Genomic DNA, 19,918 nt, shown 5'->3' on the forward strand with positions numbered 1-19,918 from the left:
TACACAACCATCTGCTTAGCCCTGGGAAGAAAGAGAGGGTGAGAACAGAATGATAAGAAAATCTTTATTGTCATTTTTTTACTGTGGCACAACGGCACACATCAAAAATGAAATTTAGTTGCCCGCTCTCAAAGTGAAACACATACATGCTGGATTAAGATAGGTTTTGTCTGATCCAGGACATTTGTCTTATATTTATTTTTTATTTATTTGTATCCTGCCTTTATTATTTTCACAAATAATTCAAGAGGTGAACATGTCCAACACACTTTCCTCCATTTTCCCCACAACATCATCCCTGTGAGGTAACTTGGGCTGAAGGAGAGTGACTGGCCCTAAGTCACCCAGCTGCCTTTTAGGCCTAAGGCAGGACTGGAACTCGTGGTCTCCTGCTTTCAAGCCTGATTACTCTCATGGACATTATACATTTTAAAGACTACATTAGTGCTAAGAAATATAAATTACAAATGAATTTGAAGAATTCAAATAGCATAAAAATGTCATTAGAAATAGCTGTCTATTAAATGCTTCTTCCTCAGTATATCACCGGGTCTATTGATTTTGCCTGATTGCACATGTTAAAAAGTGCTGCAGGTTCCACCCTGACGTTTATGTTATGTACAAGGGAATGAATATCTGTTTCTCTTTAGGAACGTGGATCCTCCTATCTGGTATGACACAGATGTAAAGCTGTTCGAAATTCAGCGCGTTTGAGGAACGGAACTTGCCTCCGGCTGAGTAGAAACACTGGAAACAAGGATCTTGCTGTGTGCTTGTCCATCACAGCTCTTTCTTCATTTCACTGCCTCCTGCATGCTTCTAGAGGACAATCACAGCCATTTCCCTTCCACTTTTAAAACTCAGCAGCCCTTCCTAACTTTGCCCACCCCCAAGAAAAGGTGCGAAGAAAAGTTGTTGAAGGAATGGCCATTGCTAGGAATCAAACTGAAAAGCTAACAAGAGCTTATCAAACCTTCCCCATGCTTTTTGGTGCAATTTTGAATTTGACTAGCTAGAGAAACCGTCTTTTCACTCCCTAGTCAGATTCAGCCTTTATGTAGAAAGACAGTGAATGTAAAGAATTAGAAAGTGGACCAGTGAAGGAAGCGCAACTGCAGGAAGTAGCTTTGTGGTTCTTTTCCAAAGAATGTAGGCTCTCAGCCCTTCCTTTCCAATCCTCTGTTCCCATGCCCCCCAACTGTTTTAGGACAGGGGTCTTCAAACTTGGCCCTTTTATGACTTGTGGATTTCAACTCCCAGAATTCCTCAGCCAGCGTGCCTGGCTGAGGAATTCTGGGAGTTGAAATCCACAAGTCATAAAAGGGCCAAGTTTGAAGACCCCTGCTTTAGGAGATGACTCTTGACCCAACAGTCTACTTATTTATGTTATTTCAGGACAACATTTTGGTTTTGTTCGCTTTCCCCTGTCAATGAATATGTGCGTAATTTCTTTGTCCTGATGTTGTAATGGAACATTCAAATTCCATTTTTGTTTGTTTTCCTAACCTTGTAGAGGAACTCCTTTTAAATATGGATATGTGTCTTGAATATATTTCACAATTCAAAATTGGTGTTTATTGCAAGAATTGTCTCTGGGAAAAATATTGTGGGACATTTTGAGAGATGAGGAAACGGCTTGAGCATATGCTATTTTCAGGGATTTAGAAATTATTGTTTGGTGTTTTTTTTTAATGTATTGAAATGAGCAGTCAGACTGCTGGAATGGAGTTTTATTCTCTAGAAAGTCACATAATGTGGTTTGTATCCTAAGTTGGTTAATTAAACTATAATTGATTTAATGTACAACAATTTCTCCTGCTTATAAATTTTCAGCAGCATATTAGTGTGTGTTTTGCTCAACACTAAAGATGGCAAGTATGTTATCTCCTCCTTGCCAGTTTTTATTTGAGCCCTAACCAGATAATCTGAAATATGAGAGGCTGTTTTGCAGAGCCCTTTCTTTTTATAAAATCTTGTCTTTTTCATACGTGACATTAAACAAATATTGTCACCTTGTGGCAAAGGAAAGTGCAACTTAAACTTGTAAAATTAATTCTAATGCAGTTTGTTTTTTCTGCTCAAGAACATTTTTTCATGTTTTTATTACAATAAAGTGAGCAATTTGTAGATATTAACTAGGTGCTGTTGGAGATTAGTTTGCTGAAAGGATAAATAAGATCATTGTTATTCCTTTTTGACATTTTTCCCTTTGACATTTGTCATTTCTTGTCCTGCTCATTAAAAAAACCTGCTGTTTAATTTTTATTTATGCCAATTGAAAGAACGAAGGTTATATTTTCCGTTGAATGTCTTTGGCAATGCCCAGTTAAAGTTCCGATCAATTGCACCATATTTGTATCTCACTACAAAGTAAAGATTCTTGTTAGTAAACACTGATCCATGTCTTTCACCTGTGTACATGAACACTCACATATATGTGTGTATGAAGATTTCTGTGACACTCTGGCATTTTGTTGTATATTAATGTGTGGGTTTTTTGTGAATTTATCTTGACTTTTTTTTCTTTACAATTGCATCTCTGCTCTTTGTTCCCTGAAGAATCAAAATTGCACTATAAACTTTACTTCACATATGGAGATAAAATTATCTTAAACGCTTTAGCTGGATTTATCTATATCACAAGAGGTTTATTAGCTTATTTGTGTTACTGTTTGATTTATGATGCTTTGGCATTCTTTGCAACATGTACCTTTCCATTAAAGGCACGGCTGCAGAGGAGCTCTCGGATCAATATTTTACTGTTCATTTTACACTAGCACATTTGCTAATGAGAAGAAGGGGATAGGTGGACTGTACCCCAGATTCTAGAAGAGGTTGTGGAATCAAAATGCACAAAATAAATGTACCGTCAAGGTAAAGGTAAAGGTTCCCCCGCACATGCGTGCTAGTCGTTTCTGACTCTAGGGGCCAGTGCTCATCTCCGTTTCAAAGCCGAAGAGCCAGCGCTTGTCTGAGGACATCTCGGTGGTCATGTGGCCGGCATGACTAGATGCCAAAGGCGCACGGAACGCTGTTACCTTCCCACCATAGTGGTCCCTATTTTTCTACTTTCATTTTTACGTCCTTTTGAACTGCTAGGTTGGCAGAAGCTGGGACAAGTAACAGGTGCTCACTCTGCTACGTGGCACTCGGGATTCGACCCGCCAAACTGCCGACCTTCTGATCGACAAGCTCAGCATCCTAACCCACTGAGCCACCGCATCCCTCATACCATCAAAGCAACATGAAATTTAAGGAAATTGACATCAATTTCCCAGTTGTTGTGACTGAGGAATGTAAGACTTCTTTTTTCAAAATTTGAAAAAATATTTAAATTCTGGGTAACCAGTTGGTCTAAGAGCCACTGCTCATGTATCTGCTCCAAACTGCACCAGTCATTATTGCCAGAGCGCTAAACCTTTCTATGCTTTTTCCTCAAAAAACAACTTTCAGTAAGGTCCTTTGATAGGACCTTGGGTTTTCAGCCTGGGAAGACTGGGACAACTTTTTAAGAATGCTAACTTACCGTACTCGACTCTTATTTCCTCTGGCAACTTTAATTGATACAAAACAGAACAAAACCAGCCAAAATGCAAAATTCAAACCCTTAACAACGTTTGTTCTTTGGTGTTTGGGCCAACTGACTCTCTGGAGCAGACGTTTTCTGAATGGAGCTGAATAAGCTTCCTGCAGCCTATTTTGGCTTATTTTTCTAAAGTAAGAGTTGTGAGAAAGCCAAACCCTGAACTCTATCTTAGTAACTTTTAAATGATTTATTTTACAGGAGAGCAATAAAATAAGAAATGTTTACACTTCCACCTGTTACCCTTTATCAAAGAGAAAGGTTTAGTTATCACTAAAAGGTAGATTGATCGCAAAGCTTGGATCAGTTTTAATCCCTTATATAATCAAACATCTATAATAACCTAGAAGCGGCTTTTCAATGCAGTCTGATTTTTTGTATCCTGAACTCTGAGCACAGCAATTAGAGTAGTGGCCCTGAAGCTTTTGGGCACCAGGGACCGGTTCCATGGAGAAAGGTTTTTCCATGGACCGGAGGGGGCATGGTTTTGCATGTTGCCTGCATCCCACAGATGGGGCTTCGCTTGTTTGTGTGGACTGGTTGCTAGCATGCTGCAGACCGGTGCCGGTCCATGGACCGGGGGTTGGGGACCCCTGAATTAGAGCACATGTAGTAAACCTGGAAAGTTTAGCTAATTATCATTTTAAGAGGTTGGAAGTTTCCCCACAGTTCTGCTTCTGCATTTTTCAATAATTAAATTAGTATTTCTGATCAAATCCTGAACTTGATATTTTACTCTGCTTTAATATATTTATTCCTGCTCCAGTTTTAATTATTTAGATATTTGTTGTGCAAGATAAAAAAATGAAAACAGGACTATGCCTGAACTGCCTTAACTCACAATTTGTATGATCCTGGTCTAACAAGGTAGCCTTGGAAGAAGCAATCATTTCATCATGGTGTGGGGATCATCTGAGTATGGCTGTCTAGTGCAGGGCAAGACTATCCAAGTGTAAATGAGACTATTGGCGTGGTGTGGAATCCTAAACAAAGTTGCTTGTTGATTTGTAAGGAGAGAGCCTTGCTCTTTTCACACTTTTTATCATTTAATAAAAAAATTGCTACAGATACAAGTTATAAAGTTTGAATTGTTCCAAAGTATATCAGAAATCCACTTGAGACATTTTCTTATTATCTGCTTTATATCAAAGTTATGTTTCAGTCTTCCTAAATATTACATTTTCTGTTTTGTGCTTTATTGCCTCCGCTGATGCAAAATATAAGGCCAGTTGTCACAAACATATCTAGAACGGCTTTGTATTGTCACATACATATGATAGACACAATCTTTTTGTTTTGATCATAGATGTAAATAGGTGCCACACTTGGGCTATTTTCATGCCATTTCAAAAGACATTGATAGAAATGTCCTTAACTTAAAAGTGTTCCATTTCTTAGTCTCTTCTCAGTGATTCCGCCATATCCAAGGATTGATGCAGTAATAAAAAGTGACCATTTTACCGAAGGGATTGCCATTCTCAACATAGTTTACCTCTCTTTCAAACGTGACATTAGCCTTGTATTCTTAAGGTTAATAATTGTTCAGCGTCACTGTAATTAGATTTTGTAAGTAATGTGTACAGAACAAATCAATCCTATTAAGAGCTATTATGGAGAAATGAACCTTCAATGATTAATGGACCACTTACCGACAAGATCAGAGTATTTTTTCTGATTAAAGAATTATTCAAAATGATATCACAAATCTCTCTTAATGTGAAATTTTCATAATTTTACACATTTTATTACTGGTCTTCGTAATCGTATTTGTAGCAGAATAAAAACAGCAATGTGAGAAAATTTAGATTTGCTTCAGGCAGAGCGATACACCTCCAGAAGATCACCAACAGAATGCATTCGGTAGAACACACCCAACGGAAGCCCAAAGTTGACAATGGCAAACCAGGTGGAATAGCCATAAAATGATTTCTCTATTCCATTCTCAAACACTGGATGTGCTCCAAATGATGGCATAATCCACAGCTGGAAAGGGGATATAAAAATAGAGCAGGATTAGAAAAAAGGTGGTTCCCTGATTGGTGGGATGTGGATATGTGCATTTACTATTAAAAACATGGGAATTTTATCTTAATTTTTGGTAGTATTTCCTAGTTTCTCCACTTCCGGTGAGTGAAAATCTTAACAACCTTGGTTCTTGTGCTACACAAAGAGAAAATCTGAACAAGTTTTTGTTCATTTGTGTTCACTATGCAATTTCCATGCCTAATCCATGGTTCAAGCATTTCCCTTAGTAACTTTCCTTTTCCTCACGTTTTTATTCTGCGTCCTTAAGCCATTTTTCTTGCCTCAAAAAATCCATTATGGATTTTTTTATGGATTATAGAAATCCTGCTTAATATTTTTAAGTGATAATACCCAAAGCCTTTCGCTGTTTTCTGTGCTAGGTTATTGTGACCTCAGATGGGAAAAAAAACCACTGATCCTTTGATGGATGCTGATCCACACTTTATATTAAGGTCTAGCCCAGGGGTAGGCAACCTCGGCTCTTTTATGACTCATGGACTTCAACTCCCAGAATTCCTGATTCAGCATAGCTGACTCAGGAATTCTGGGAGTTGAAGTCCATGAGTCATAAAAGAGCCGAGGTTGCCTATCCCTGGTCTAGCCAAATTTGTCATTGTTGACAATGGTGCTTGAAAACATATGGCAGGGGCTAGAGTTCCCCAAATATTTTGGACTACCTTTTTAACCAAACTTGGTCACAATGCCATTGGCCAGAGATTTCAATAGAATAGTCATTCAAAACATCTGGAGGGGGACTTAGTAGGTCATCTCTAGTACCTTGTATAGAGTAGGCTATACTTTCAATTATGTCATTTATATAAGTACTTACAATGATATTGCACATGATCAGGAAGCTGGAGATCTCCTTCAGAGCTCTTCTTTTCCAGTTCAGATGCCTGTAGGCCTGGATGTAAGTCCATGAAACACTCTGATTTTCCTGTCTTGTCTGTAGGTTATCCAGGTTTGGGGAGCTATCTTCACATTTTTCTCTCACACTTTTGTCTCTCTCCTCACCAGCAGGGGATGGGACAGGTTCTTCACAGAGATGGGATAGAGCCCTATCTTCATGAGGAAGAACTTGGGGGGAGGGAGGCCCTTGAGTGGAATATGCGGCAAGTTGAGAGTCCTCACTCATCAGTAGTGGTTGCCTGTGGAGGCCCTCAATGATGAAGATATTCTGGGAAATGTGTTGAATGATGAGGCTTATTGAATAGGCTAGAATGATGCTGTTCAACATGCTTATTGGGTGGGTGGCCACAATGGCTACAATGGAAAAATACGAGATGGCGATTTGGCCTAAGGCTGTTCCCATGAGCAGGATGATATCAAGGCTTCTGGTTGGATTTTTCAGAGTATCCAGCTCTCTTTCTTCTAAGGCATGGACAACAGTTCCAACCAAAGCCCCCACAGTCATTGCAGGCAATAAACAAATGTAGTAGGAATAATACAGTATGAATGACATACGGGTAGGGAAAGAACTAGTGACTTGGATTTGATAGATCATGAAAGTGCAAATACCGATAATTACTGCAGCGATACCAAGCAAAGGCCCCCAGATGATGCCATGGAGTTTGAATCTGGGCTGGATTCCAGAGATGTGGCTCTGGGTTATGCGCCGGCCCACGTTCTTCCACATGACATACAGCATGGAGCAACAAATCAAACAATATTCTGTATTGAAGGGATATAACAAAATATATCCTTTTTGGAAGATCTTGCAGGCGGTCTCGTTTGAGTCCTTGCAGGAGAACGTCAGATTAGCTGAGCAAGATAGGGAAAATGAAGGATTATGCAGAAGATAGATACAAGATTTCCAGATCACAAGATTTGCTTGGAACAAAATGCATAAAGTTACAATATGTAAACACCTAGGCTGAATAAGGAATTTTCTCAGACTTTGGTGCTACTATCATAGAAGACAGAAGAACATATCCTTGACAATGATTATGAATTTTGTTTAAATCAGTAGGTGAGTATGGTGTTGTCTTTTTTCTGTTGAGTAGTGAAATGCTGAACTTGAAGGTCCAGCATACACCAAGTAATCCATTGGTTTATCATGCTACCAATTTGAATCAGTATCAGGAAGCTTTAGATTATGTCTTTCCTATGTACTAATGGCTGGATTTATTATGCAGCATCCATTAAGTGTGCATGTAAAATAGCAAGGGGATGGCTGGAGCACTGCCATGCAATGCCCAGTCCATTTGAATGTGCGCTCACATTGCACACATGTTCAAAAGAGGCAAAACTTGTATTCCAATTCTTCATCTTCCATCTTGCTGATTGGTCTCTGTCTCTGTCTGTTTCTGTTTGTTTCTCTGTCTCTGTCTCTGCCTCTCTGCCCCTCTCTCTCTCTCTCTCTCTCTCTCTCTCTCTCTCTCTCTCTCTCTCTCTCTCACACACACACACACACACACACACACACACACACACACACACACACAGAGGGGGGGGGAATATGCCATAGCCTGCTTAATCTTGGTGTGGCAAAGATTAAGGCAAAGACCAGGGTTTATAAACCATAGAAACAACCCCTTATGCCAAAATCAACCCATATTGTGACTTAACATGAAATATAAAGACAGATTTTGAAATATGTGGGATAGAATTCTTTGCTCTAGGATACATATGGGAAGAAAATGTCAAATTCGTTGGAATTAATTTACAACAGAAAATGACCCTTGCCTTTATATCTTTGTAGAGACTGGTTAAATTCTGATTCAATTTGTCTGTGAACTGTATCATTGGCCACTGCTAAAAACCATAACAGGAGGTTAGTGGCCAAGGTCAGCATTAGCCCACATCTGCCAAAGAAGGAAAACACACTTTTAAAATAATCTTCTCCATTGATCTTTATGAAACAAGTTGTATTACACTGATTTACAGAATATTCTCTTTTTCCAGAACACCTTGTGCAGTATGAAAATCAGCACATCAGTAGCTGAACTGGAGACTTCCAAATGACAGCTATACAAGAATTAAGGAACTGAGTTAGAATGAGAATACAGTTTTACCTAAAATACCATCCCACTCCAGAAGATTGCCTTTCAATATGGAGACAATCCTGAGAGCTGTAGATAATCATCATAAGAATAAATGGTGTGTGTTTGTGTGTGCCAGATTTGTGGAATTCTTTGCCACCCCTCAAGAGCAGTTCCACTCTGGGTCACAAGGCAGAGAAAAAAAGTAAGGGAACGGGTCTTACAATGGAGCAGATAGTGTTGGGGGATTTTTTTTTCTGGATTTTTTTCTCCGTAGTCCCTGGCCTGATCTAGCCCATTTCCCTACTCAGTTTTTCTTTTGCCATTTCTCCCTCATGGAAAAATTGGTTCCAAACTATTCAGTTTTCAGATTCAGATGGGAGAGTCCCTGGATCCCTTTCTTAGGGTCTTGCGGAAGAACAGGGTAGAACAACAGCTTATTATTATTATTATTATTATTATTATTATTATTATTATTATTATTATTATTATTATTATTATTATTATTATTATTACATAATATCTTTCCAACGTTATGCTGTATTGGAAAGAATATAAAGACTTAAGACTTCATGTTGTGGAAGAAATTTTGAAAGGCAGTACTCAACCTAAAAAGACTCGTCTCTTTTCTGTTTTGTATGAATGGCAAAAGAAGAAAATATAAAGTAGTGTTTCTCAAACTTGGCAAGTTTAAGATTGTGGACTTCAGCTCCCCGAATTCCGATGCTGGCTGTCAAATTCTGGGAACTGAAGTCCACACATCTTAAAAGTTGCCAGGTTTGAAAAACACTGAACTAAACCTATTCGGTTTATCACAGATTTCATAAAAATAGTTAGAATGACACTTTCAGTTCCAATAGGGATGGGAATGATGTGTTACCCTGTAACTTTTTCCCCTAGTAATCTTGATAGAAGACAGAGACTTAGCAGCAGCCTCGCATCAAAAATGATAGAAAGCAATGGAAATCTATAGTAATATAAACACAATCATTTTTGTTCTGTCTGGATTTCTGTTTCATCTATCATTTTCTCTTATGTAATTTTGAGATTTTATATCTGCGTTCACTTAAGGTAAACTAGCAAGGAAACAGATGTGTGTGTGTGTGTGTGTGTGTGTGTGTATTTGGGGCCTAGCAAGGTATTCTAAAATACTTAACAAACACTTAACACATATCTCCCTTGCCTCTCAGCTAACAAAGTGAGAAAGAGCCTGTGGCCTAGGGGTTAGAACAGGGGTGTCAAACTCAATTTCATTGAGGGCCGCATCAGCATTGCGGTTGCCCTCAGGGGGCCGGGTGGGTATGGCCAGGGTGGGCGTGGCTAGAGTACGTATGGCCTACTGGGTGGGCGTGGCCAGCTCTACGTCGTTCGCATCAAGGCTGCCTATGGAGGCCTGGGCAGGAGTGGGACAGATATGAGGGTCTCTGGGCCAGGGCCAAGGCAGTGGGGGCCGTTCCCTCACTGGTTCCAGGATGGCTTTGCGGGCCACATGAAACCACCTCGCGGGCCGGATCTGGCCCCCGGGCCTTGTGTTTGACATGTCTGGGTTAGAACAATTGCCTAATGTGCAATCGGCCCAGGTTCGAATCTCAGAAGGGTATGGCTGACTGATGAGAACAAATGAATGTGAAATGGCCATATTAGTCTCCCTTTAATTCTTTGTTAGCAATCCAAAAATTTACACAAATACGAGCTGTCACTGGTGTGACTACAGCCTGTGGATGGCCTTGGGTTAGGCTGAAGCAGGCAATAAGATTTGTCCCGTGTTTGGGGCCTAGCAAGGTATTCTAAAATACTTAACAAACACTTAACATATACGGTATGTGTGTGTGTATTCTCCTTCAGAATATTTGTATAAATACAGATGAAATATACTTTTTATTAGTCAATGCAAAGAGTAACATACAGGGTATTGCTCCCATCTGCTGAAAAGCTGTCTATTCTTTGCTGCTTCTATTTCCCTACCTGGTGAGATTGTGCTGAACCTGGGTACAGTCTTTTGCATGACACCATATAAAGTAAGTCTGAAAGCAAAGCAGAGAGTAAACTTAGGTGTGAAGCATGGAAACACATCTATGCAACAATGTGTACAGTAGTTTGTAAGGGAAAGGGTTCGGTGTCTTGCATTCTTGGTCAAGAAAAAACAGTATTGCAGAGACGAAAAGCTATTTCTCAGTATGCTATAGCCATGGCTTAAGCAACGAGATACTTCTCATGATCTCCATTTGTTCTACAGAGATGCTTGTTTAGAGCTTATGGGACCAGAGCTACAACCACGTACCATGAATTGCACTGGTTACCCTGGCTAATAAGAAATATGCTTTATATCCTTCATCTCCAGATAGAATAATCCCAACGTCCCATTCTCTCCATGTCTATTGAGCATCCTGGAGTAGCAGGAGGCAAAAGGATAAGGGAGCAATGCCTGGGCGGGGGGCCCTGACCTTTTCCTTCTTTGTAGGACGCGTAAATGAAGGCATTGCAATCTCCTGTGAAGCCATTTATTGGCAATGCTAGCACATGCTGTATACACATAGTAGCTATCCGGCTCAGTTAGTCTTCTGAGTTAGGTGTAGATGCTTTCCCCTCAATGGTTGTCCTTTCTATACACTCTATTTAGGAACCTATAGTAAAGCAGGTCTATTACCTGAATGCAGATGAAGAGTATTTCTATGGATGGGAACAAGATTTCCATTTGCAATTCGCTCTGAATGTAGATAATGTCATACCCAATCTGGAAACTGTGCAAGGCAACGCTGCATGCTCCAAACAATATTAAAGACCCTTTATGGACATACAAAAGTTTTGTTAACAACAAACCAATAAAATTTATCAATATTTATCACATGCATAAAGAGCATATTTAGAAAGTGAAAAGCAGATCAAATAAAGCAAATAATTTTTCAGTTTTGCCAGAGTCTACAGTATCTATACAAAAGGTGCTGAATGTGTGGTCTGTACCCTGGGTGATGTTTCTGTGTCACCAGATATCTTTCTGGTAGTGTTTGGAAGCTATAAGGTGTAGCTTTGGTTGAAAAGGTTGCTCACTTCTGCCTTAATGTTACAAATAATCAGTTACAGTATTGTGAGAAAGATATAGGGCAACAATACTTACCTTTAATCCAAATAGCCCCCGCATGGGCGTCCTGATACAAGATGGCATATGGTTTCCTTCTAGTGAACAGTAAGTAATATGCTATCCAGCTCAACGATAGGATCTTGAGGATGGACAGGAAAATCCAGACATCTCTCAATGTAATGGCTACTTTGTTGAAAATCATGCTACATAGGAATGCACTGCCAAGAAACACTACATTCATGGCTAGAAGCCCAGAGAAGAGCTGCCCAGTCTTCCGGGCCTGCTTGTCACGGGGTAACAATGATGAGCAATGTTGGTGGAGCCACGACTTCTCATAATGGATCTTCCAGGACTCTGGCTGTGTACTCAACGATTCATCTCCAGTTTCTTGAAGTTGGTGTTCCTCTCCCATTATCTCTTTCCTGCCCATGACAATTGCTTGATAAAGTTACTGCTTCTGGAATTCTTTATCTATGGTATTAAACAAAGGGGAGATTTACTGAAGACTTAGATGTAGATCCTGAATACCCAACATGGCATCTGTTGACCTCCCTTGATAGTGACGAGGTTCCTTGTGTCACCATTTTTTGGGGAGATGGGGCATATGTAAGTTTGTTTAATTAAAGCAAATAGGTGCCAAGGTCTGTCATTGAGAAAATTTCATTGTGTCTGCATGGTTGGCTAGCTAGATCAAATAAATCAATACATGCTGAACATTTCAATAATTTCTGGTATAATATCCTGATCTATCCTCCAGTGAGGATCATTTCTGTCTGAAGCTGTATTGTTTGCTGCAGAAGCAGCATTGAATCAATGTGAATCATTTGAATCATTTCATGTGGTCTCCGACGTTGCCTCGTTAGAGGAGACAGTTCTGCCTTCCAGGTCCTAATTATTCTGCTATCAAAACATTTTTACATAAAAAGGGCCGGATACAAAACAGGTGCCTTGTCAATAGCAGTTTGGACTAGAAAGGAGGAATACAAACATGGAGAACGCAAACATTCTAATATTTTTTAAGATGGGGAAGAGATGTGTGTTATAGATGCAAACCAAGAAGGAATAATAAGGTTGAAGTGGTTGAAACAACATTGATTGATCACTGACTGTCTTGAACTGGAATTGGAAGGGTTGGGGTGGGAAGGAATTATAAAGACTGGAAGCATTCGTAGAGAAAATTGACATGATAAGCAGGTGAAGTCCAGAGCTCTGCTTAGAGTTCTATGCCCACCTGTCTAGAAAAGAGATACAGGTAAGCGGAAGTGGTAGATAGCACTCTGACATGTCAAGTTATGGAGCAACAGCACTAGTTTGTTTCCTAGTAAGCTGATATTTTGCCGAAAGAAGTATGAACCCGAAGAGTCCAAAACCTGTTTGCAAATTTCCTAAAGTGCCCATACTGAGATAGGATTAGGAGGTCACTGTCATGGTCATTGAGATCAAAAAGCTTCCCCCAGGAACAAAAACTTGAATTACTCATATGTGTGAAGAAATAGTAAGAATGCTTGAAATGTGTACAAAACCAACCATTTCATAATCACCTCAAGCTATGGCTGGTATGTGGCTTTACTTGAAGAAAAAAAGTGCCTACCAGCCTCATCTGCTTGTCCAATTCTGGAACTTTTGACTTTGTAAAAAGTTGAGTATGTGAGAACTTTCTCAGTCAAAGTTTGATAGGCTGAATTCAAACATTATTAAACCATTTGTTATAACCATAATTTTTAAATAAGTTGTAGCAGATGACTTTCTACATGATATTAAGCACAAACTATGATTTAATACCAATAGTAGAGAATATATATATAGCTCAGGTTGAGGACCCAGATTGTTGGGGGCAATAATGCCGCTGGTGTGTGTGTGAAAGCCCTAATAAGCAGGCTATTGAAGGCTATTGCTAAGCACATTGATTTGTGCTTTAGATTGTAAGCCGCCCTGAGTCTTCGGAGAAAGGGCGGGATATAAAATGGGATTAAAAAAAAACCTATGGATCACACTAGCTAAATATTTATTGCACACAAATAAATTGCATGTTACAGATGAACACAGTGTATGAACACAGACAATATGAATTATGATTTTTGATTCTATTTTGCTTGTGGATCAAGGAGTCATGAAAAAAGTGACTATAAATTAGCATAATACCTGAACTCAATCTATTGAAGAGAAAAAGGATTTGGAGGTTTTCATTTCCACTGTTTTGTGTTCTACCCTCAACACTACGAAGAATAAATCCATACCTTCTTGGAAGTCTACTAGTGTGTCTCCCCTTAGCCTTTTTTTAAGGCTAAACATACCCTATTCTTTTAATCCTTCTCCACATCAGTAGGGGAATTTACATGTTATCTTTTTACCAATACCCAATTGGAAAGTACCTATACAAATGCAGCATTCATGGTCATTTCGTTGCAAGTCATACCAGCATATTTGGAAAGACAGTTACAAGCGGCAGTGAAAAAAAACATTTTTTATTGCTTCTCAATAAAGTAAAGTGGTAATAAATATCCAGCCATCCGGAGTTATCTTTCCCTTCAGACTATTTTGCCTTACCACTTCTCCTTAACCATTTCCCACCATGTTTAGGTTCCCTCTTTTTCATTCCAAACTTTTCATTTGCTTTTTTGCTTTCTTTGCTAAGTGTTTGAAACAGAACAGAAACTACTAAACTCTGCCAAGGGCATTGCAGCCTATCCTTGCAATCTGCTAGAGGCCTCCTCTGATGTAAATGCCACTGGATTCTATGGGGAGCTTGCTTCTGGGGAAACAGGGTATTGCCATTGCAGCCTAAGTCACTGAAGCCTGAAAGCAAATGCAGAAGAGGATTAGGGCTGGGGCAACCAAAGGAAAAGCACCCTGGTCAGTGGTGGGATTCAGCCAGTTCGCACCACTTCAGCAGAACCGGGAGCTATTTTTTTTGTTGCCCAGGCCCAGAACGGACTTCCAGAAGTGACATCCATACAGAGAACTGGTTGTTCACATATTTGAATCCCACCACTGACCCTGGTAAATGATTTGCAGATTCCCAGAATTGAGAGTTGATATATTGCTGTACTAAGCATAACATACATCTTGGCAAATAAAAAAAAATAAGGAACAGAAAAGAGTCTTAAATGCTGGCAAAGAAAAATAATTGTTAAACAGGCCAGTCACATTTCAGAGGAACACTTTTTTCAAGGGTACTTGCAATCAGAATTTATTAATACAGTAAAGTGATTTGCTTGGGATTGTTTAGCTCTTTGATTTTCATCCTTCCTTCCTTTCTTCCCTCCCTCCCAACCACATGGGCGAGATCTTTCATTCACTTTTACTTGAGAGTTGGTGCCAAGACATCTCAGTCCATAATCTTCTATTTTGCATTAAATCAAAGGCCAGAGATACATATCTGTATTTAAAAGTTTAACATGTTTTGCTTTTTTTTTAAAAAAAGAAAAAGAAATAAAGGATATTTTTGAACGCCGACATAAATATCAACAATTGCTATGTTGAAATTTTTCTAGTCTCTTTTTTAAATGAAAGAAAATACATTTTGCAATTTGTTGCTGCACGTTTAAATTTCTAAAAGCACCCTGCCAAATTTTTCAATTTGTGTACAATAACCACCGTTATGTGTCCAGATTCACTTTTTCTTTTATTAAATATAATTTTTATGAAATATTTTAAAGGAAGATAAAACCAATGCAGACTACTGTAAAATAAGAAAAAGGAAAGGAAAAACAAAGGATCAAAGGAAAAGTTAAAAATACAAGAAAAAAATAATAATAGAAAAACGGGGGGGAAAGGATAAACTGCTTCAAGATGGAAAGATATGGCACTATCCACAATGAAGGAACGGCTAGTGAAATCTGAATCGCAACTCTTCCATGTTTTTCTTCTCATACCTTTCAGGTCATTCAAACATGCAAAATAACATTCACTCTTTTTTAAAAAAAAACCTTCTACCTCTATTTTGTTCAGTGTAGGATGAAGAGGGCATATAGGAAAAGGGGTATCTCCTGGAACCACTGTGTTATAATTATGCAGAAGACAGACTTCAGCAGTTCTGTGTTTGGTAACAACTAACAAAAACAAGTAGTAACCAATAACAAATTGCACCATCAAAATATCAATGATAGACAGCTGCTCTTCCAGTTTTTCTTCTTCGGCACCATTAACACTGCATGCAGATGGAGGTGGTGTTATTGTAAACCGGCTAATCCAAAAACCAAAAAAGAAAAAAAGAAAAAAGGAAAGGAAAGAAAAAAAAAAGAAAAGGGCACAGGCAGATGCCGTGAATGACCCCTCCATTTCCAAATCTATCCCTCTTTAAACACACATCAACCACAAAGTTATTTTAGATGCTGAAGTTTCATCACAATCTGCATACGTATTTTGCCTGTGGCTAGACTTAGCTTGAGGATACGCATGACCTTGAGCCCATGAGGGTTGAGGCAATAGATAAATAGTATTTTTTTTAAAAAGGGCACTCTATTCAGGTCAGGGCTTTAAGCCTTTTGTTTAAGACTTTAAACCACACCTTCTGGCCAAAGGCCCAGATCCATTTAAGGTATGTTTCCATTGTTAACAACACTCATTTGTGTTGGGTTGCTTTAAGCTATTGTTTCTTGAAGGAGTCACTAGAGATCCCAAATTGCCTGAGTTGCTAGAGTATGTGTTTGTTTGAGTGTTTTGTGGGAAGGAATTTTTAGGATTCCTAAATACTGATCAGAAATCCTCAGATCATATTTCTAAACAATCATTACAAGGGATTTTTCTTTTTGTCATTAAAGTCCCAGGCATGGAATATTCTTGGGATCTCCAACCTTCAGCAAAGGGTGGAGAGCAGAAAATGCAAGGTTTTTATACTTTCTCTTCTTACCTCTGGACTGGTGGCTTAGCTGCAGTCTCTGCGGGAAAAGGATCCAGAGAAACTGAATTAACAAAAAGGATTTCCCCCCCCCCGCCCTTTAAAATGCCATTTCTTCTCAAGGATGGAAATGTTCTTTCTTCTCAGAAGAACTGAGAAGTTGTCACTGGCATGCAGAGTTGCCAATGGAAAGTGTAGTTTGCATTGATTTTTTTCTCTCTGTTGACCTAGGGGATAGTCTTGTCATTATATTAATTATTAGGCGGAGAGGTTCATTAGCCTGGGAGAGCCCAACCAATGGGAATCAAGTGCTTTCCTTTGCACCTGCCTGGTCAATTCCTGTCGACAGGCTTTGGACACAGCTCAGAACAAGCTGAGCAGAAAGCCACAGGCTTCCTTGACGAAAGGCCCCCAAAGCTGCAGTTTTATAGCCATCAAAGGCTCCAGAAATGGCCCCACTTTGGTAAACTGGATAAAGTCCGTAGAGCTATTTTCTTGCTTTTGTCAGTTATTTCATTTGTCTGGCATGTCATTTTCTGTAACCCCAAAATCCGGAGAGAGTGATCAAAATAGTGGAAGTTTACTCAGTTCCACCAAGAATGGAGATTGCTAAATGAGGGTGATTCTGGGCTCAAAATAAGAACAGAGTTTACCAAGGTTCTAGATTAAATTTGGGATACACTGTTTAAGTTAAAGTTCATTTCATTTGAGGTATTTCAGGGCCAAACATGTAGTTGGAAATGTATATAACAACACTAACAACAGCAATGTCAATTTAATAGTGAAGCAATGTCAAATGTGGAACATGAAAAAAGTAAAAAAAAAAATCTCAGCAGCTTCCCCCGAGTGCTATGCAGAAATGTTGAACTACATTTCCCAGCATTCCCTGCTCAAATTTTTGGGTCACCCTTGCAGTATGAACTTTCTTTTAGAATATCAGGATCGTGTCCAAGAGCCAATCAATAGTTTAGCAGATACAATTTGTAAGTTGCTTCCAAAGTTATATTCTGCAATGTACCAGTCAATTCTGGACATCAAAAAAAGCATGATTTTGTCTGCTGGCTGATTTAAGAAGAAGGCAGCTGCTGCAGCAGCTTCAGCTAGCAATGCTAGAGTAGTGTTTATGGCTCACTGGGGAATTCTGGGAGTTGAAGTCCACACATCTTAAAAGTTGCTGAGGAGGAGAAACACTGCACTGGAGCTTATTCTGCACATGCCAAATAGTCTTGGACAAAGCTGGTGTCAGGAACAATCCTAGCCCATGAAGCCAATTCTTCTAAATTGACAAACCACAGACCAGATTAGCTCCTCCATTGTGTCAAAATTTAATTTTGATTTTGCTTCCATCTTTCAGTCTATTACCAGTTCAAGATTTTGGTTCAGCTATTTTTGGATGGGTCATCTGTATGCCCCCATAGAGTGCTAATAGCAGCATGTTCATCTGGCTGTTACAGGCATAATAAATGTGGGAAGAATACATGTTTTTGTTTGTTGAAAGACAGCAGCCAGTCTTAGTGGGAGGCAGATGTAGATATCTGAAAGCTGGATCTATGCCTTGTGTAGCTATCTTCTCAGGAAAGCATGACTCTTGAAACAAGTGTTATTTCAAAAAGAACTTTTACTGAGAGAAAGTGATTGCCAAGGCGGAATCTGAAGTTCCCACATGAATCATTAGGCTGATTTCCCCTTGTTCAAACCCCACCCCAATGCCCCAGTCCCTCAGGAGCCAATCTGCTGGCATGAAAGTATTATGGGAACTCTGAGACAAGAAGGTGATAACAAGTTGTCTTCTTGGCACCACAACCTTGGTACCAGGCTGAAACTGGCCAGAAAGTAGTCCATCCAGATGGCTGTGATGGCCCATTCCCCCCTCCCTATTTCCCATAGAGATATATCAAAGTGAAAGCAGGGAATTCTTAAATCCCCAAGTAACAGTCCCCCTCCCCTTGGAATGGCAGTGTTCCAACAGGGACTGTACACCTTGCATCATCTGATAAAACTGGATAATTGGAAAAGACACTACCAGATTCCTAGATGAATCTTCTTGGATGTTAAGAACAAAGTGTTTTGTTCTTCTTCCTCAAGGAAGAAGAAAACAGTCCAGTTGCCTTTTGGGGGGGGGGGAAAGCACTGTTGAGACTACTAGATTCTTGCCACCAAAGATTAACACGACTGTCCTCCTACAATGTCAGACTGGGATTAGGAACATATTAGGTGCTATGCCTCAGATTAAATCCAGTCATTTTGGCTTTTATCATGTTGCCTGGATTTCGCCAAGGAAGGAAAAGTGGAAATGATTCAGCTAGGTTTTTTTCCCCCCAGTTTCACCATGATGCAATCCTCTTACAGAAATTGATCTTAGTGACTGAAAGAGCATTAACCTTGCCAATCAACATCGTTTCCTCCTGCTGATTAGCTACCTTTGGAGGAATATCTTTGCTTGCATGCTCCCACCTGAGAATATAACTGGATTTCTCAACATGCTAATCAATAGGTTAATTGACAATAAAAAGGTAAGTGAACAGGAAGTTGCCCAAAGCAGGGCAATTAATCGGGGAGCCTTCCTTATATACTTATAAGCTTTAGTCCCCCAACACACCTAACTTGAGCAAAGGTCACAAGTGTAAAAATGTTTGTGAAGGAAACCATCTTATGTTTAAGTGAAGCCATTTTGATCTATGTATTGTTATATATGCTGGATTGCCTGATTTTTCTCATATCTCACAAGATATTCCTGGGAAAGAATGTGAGAACGTGATAAATCATCCAGTTGTACCAGCTGCAAGGACAAATAAGGTGGTGAGCACAAGGTGTGTGGTGATAAGAGGAAGCAAGATAATGAAAAAATGTAGTTTTACTGAACAGATCATAATTGCTACAAGGACAATTACTACACTGATTGTTCAAAATCATAAAAGACATGTCCAGAGAGAAAAGGGCAGAGTCCCTGCCTTCTTGCTTGCAAGCTGAATCCTACTGATGCCAATAGAACTCAAAAGATTTATCTGTGTCAGAGCAGCGCTCACACTTTTTAAATGTTTTGTTTATTGTTTTACTTTTCTTCAACTGCAAGGAGGCAGAGTAGTGATGAGAAGACACATAGGTGGAACCAACTCTTCTCAGCCATGTTGTCAGAGGGAATTTAGCAGTCACTAACAGAGGGGGGATGAGGGGTCAGTGGTTAAAGACATTGAGCTTGTTGGAGAGCTGATAGCCTGAGACCTGAGCTCTACACAATGGGGAGAGCTTCCGTTACTTGCCCCAGCTCCTGCCTACCTAGCAGTTTGAAAATGCAAGTAGATAAATAGGTATCACTTCATGGGCGGGTATAAGTGTTCCATGCACCTTTGGTGTGTAGCCATGCTGGCCACATGACCATGGAAATTGTCTTTGGACAATGCTGGCTCCCT

At 39.5% G+C, this 19,918-nt stretch overlaps 2 protein-coding genes across 2 annotated transcripts in view; one reads left to right on the plus strand and one right to left on the minus strand.

Moving 5' to 3' along the window:
• Window positions 1-4,778, plus strand: part of HID1 (HID1 domain containing) — a 61,979-nt gene extending 57,201 nt beyond the window's left edge. The window contains exon 19 of the mRNA XM_083352377.1: window positions 651-4,778. Within this exon, the coding sequence (XP_083208503.1) occupies window positions 651-714 (64 nt within the window). The 3' untranslated portion in view covers window positions 715-4,778. The remainder of the gene's footprint in view (window positions 1-650) is intronic.
• Window positions 4,779-5,395: 617 nt separating this feature from the next.
• Window positions 5,396-12,080, minus strand: OTOP3 (otopetrin 3; the record flags this gene model as incomplete). Its single annotated transcript, XM_083353398.1, has 6 exons — window positions 5,396-5,566; window positions 6,438-7,369; window positions 8,294-8,412; window positions 10,555-10,613; window positions 11,237-11,373; window positions 11,705-12,080. 6 exons carry the CDS (start codon window positions 12,078-12,080, stop codon window positions 5,396-5,398), a joined length of 1,794 nt encoding a protein of 597 aa, XP_083209524.1.
• Between the last annotated feature and the right edge of the window lie 7,838 nt (window positions 12,081-19,918).

The sequence above is a fragment of the Vipera ursinii genome, assembly GCF_947247035.1.
Source record: "Vipera ursinii genome assembly, chromosome: 2".
NCBI lineage: Eukaryota > Metazoa > Chordata > Lepidosauria > Squamata > Viperidae > Vipera > Vipera ursinii.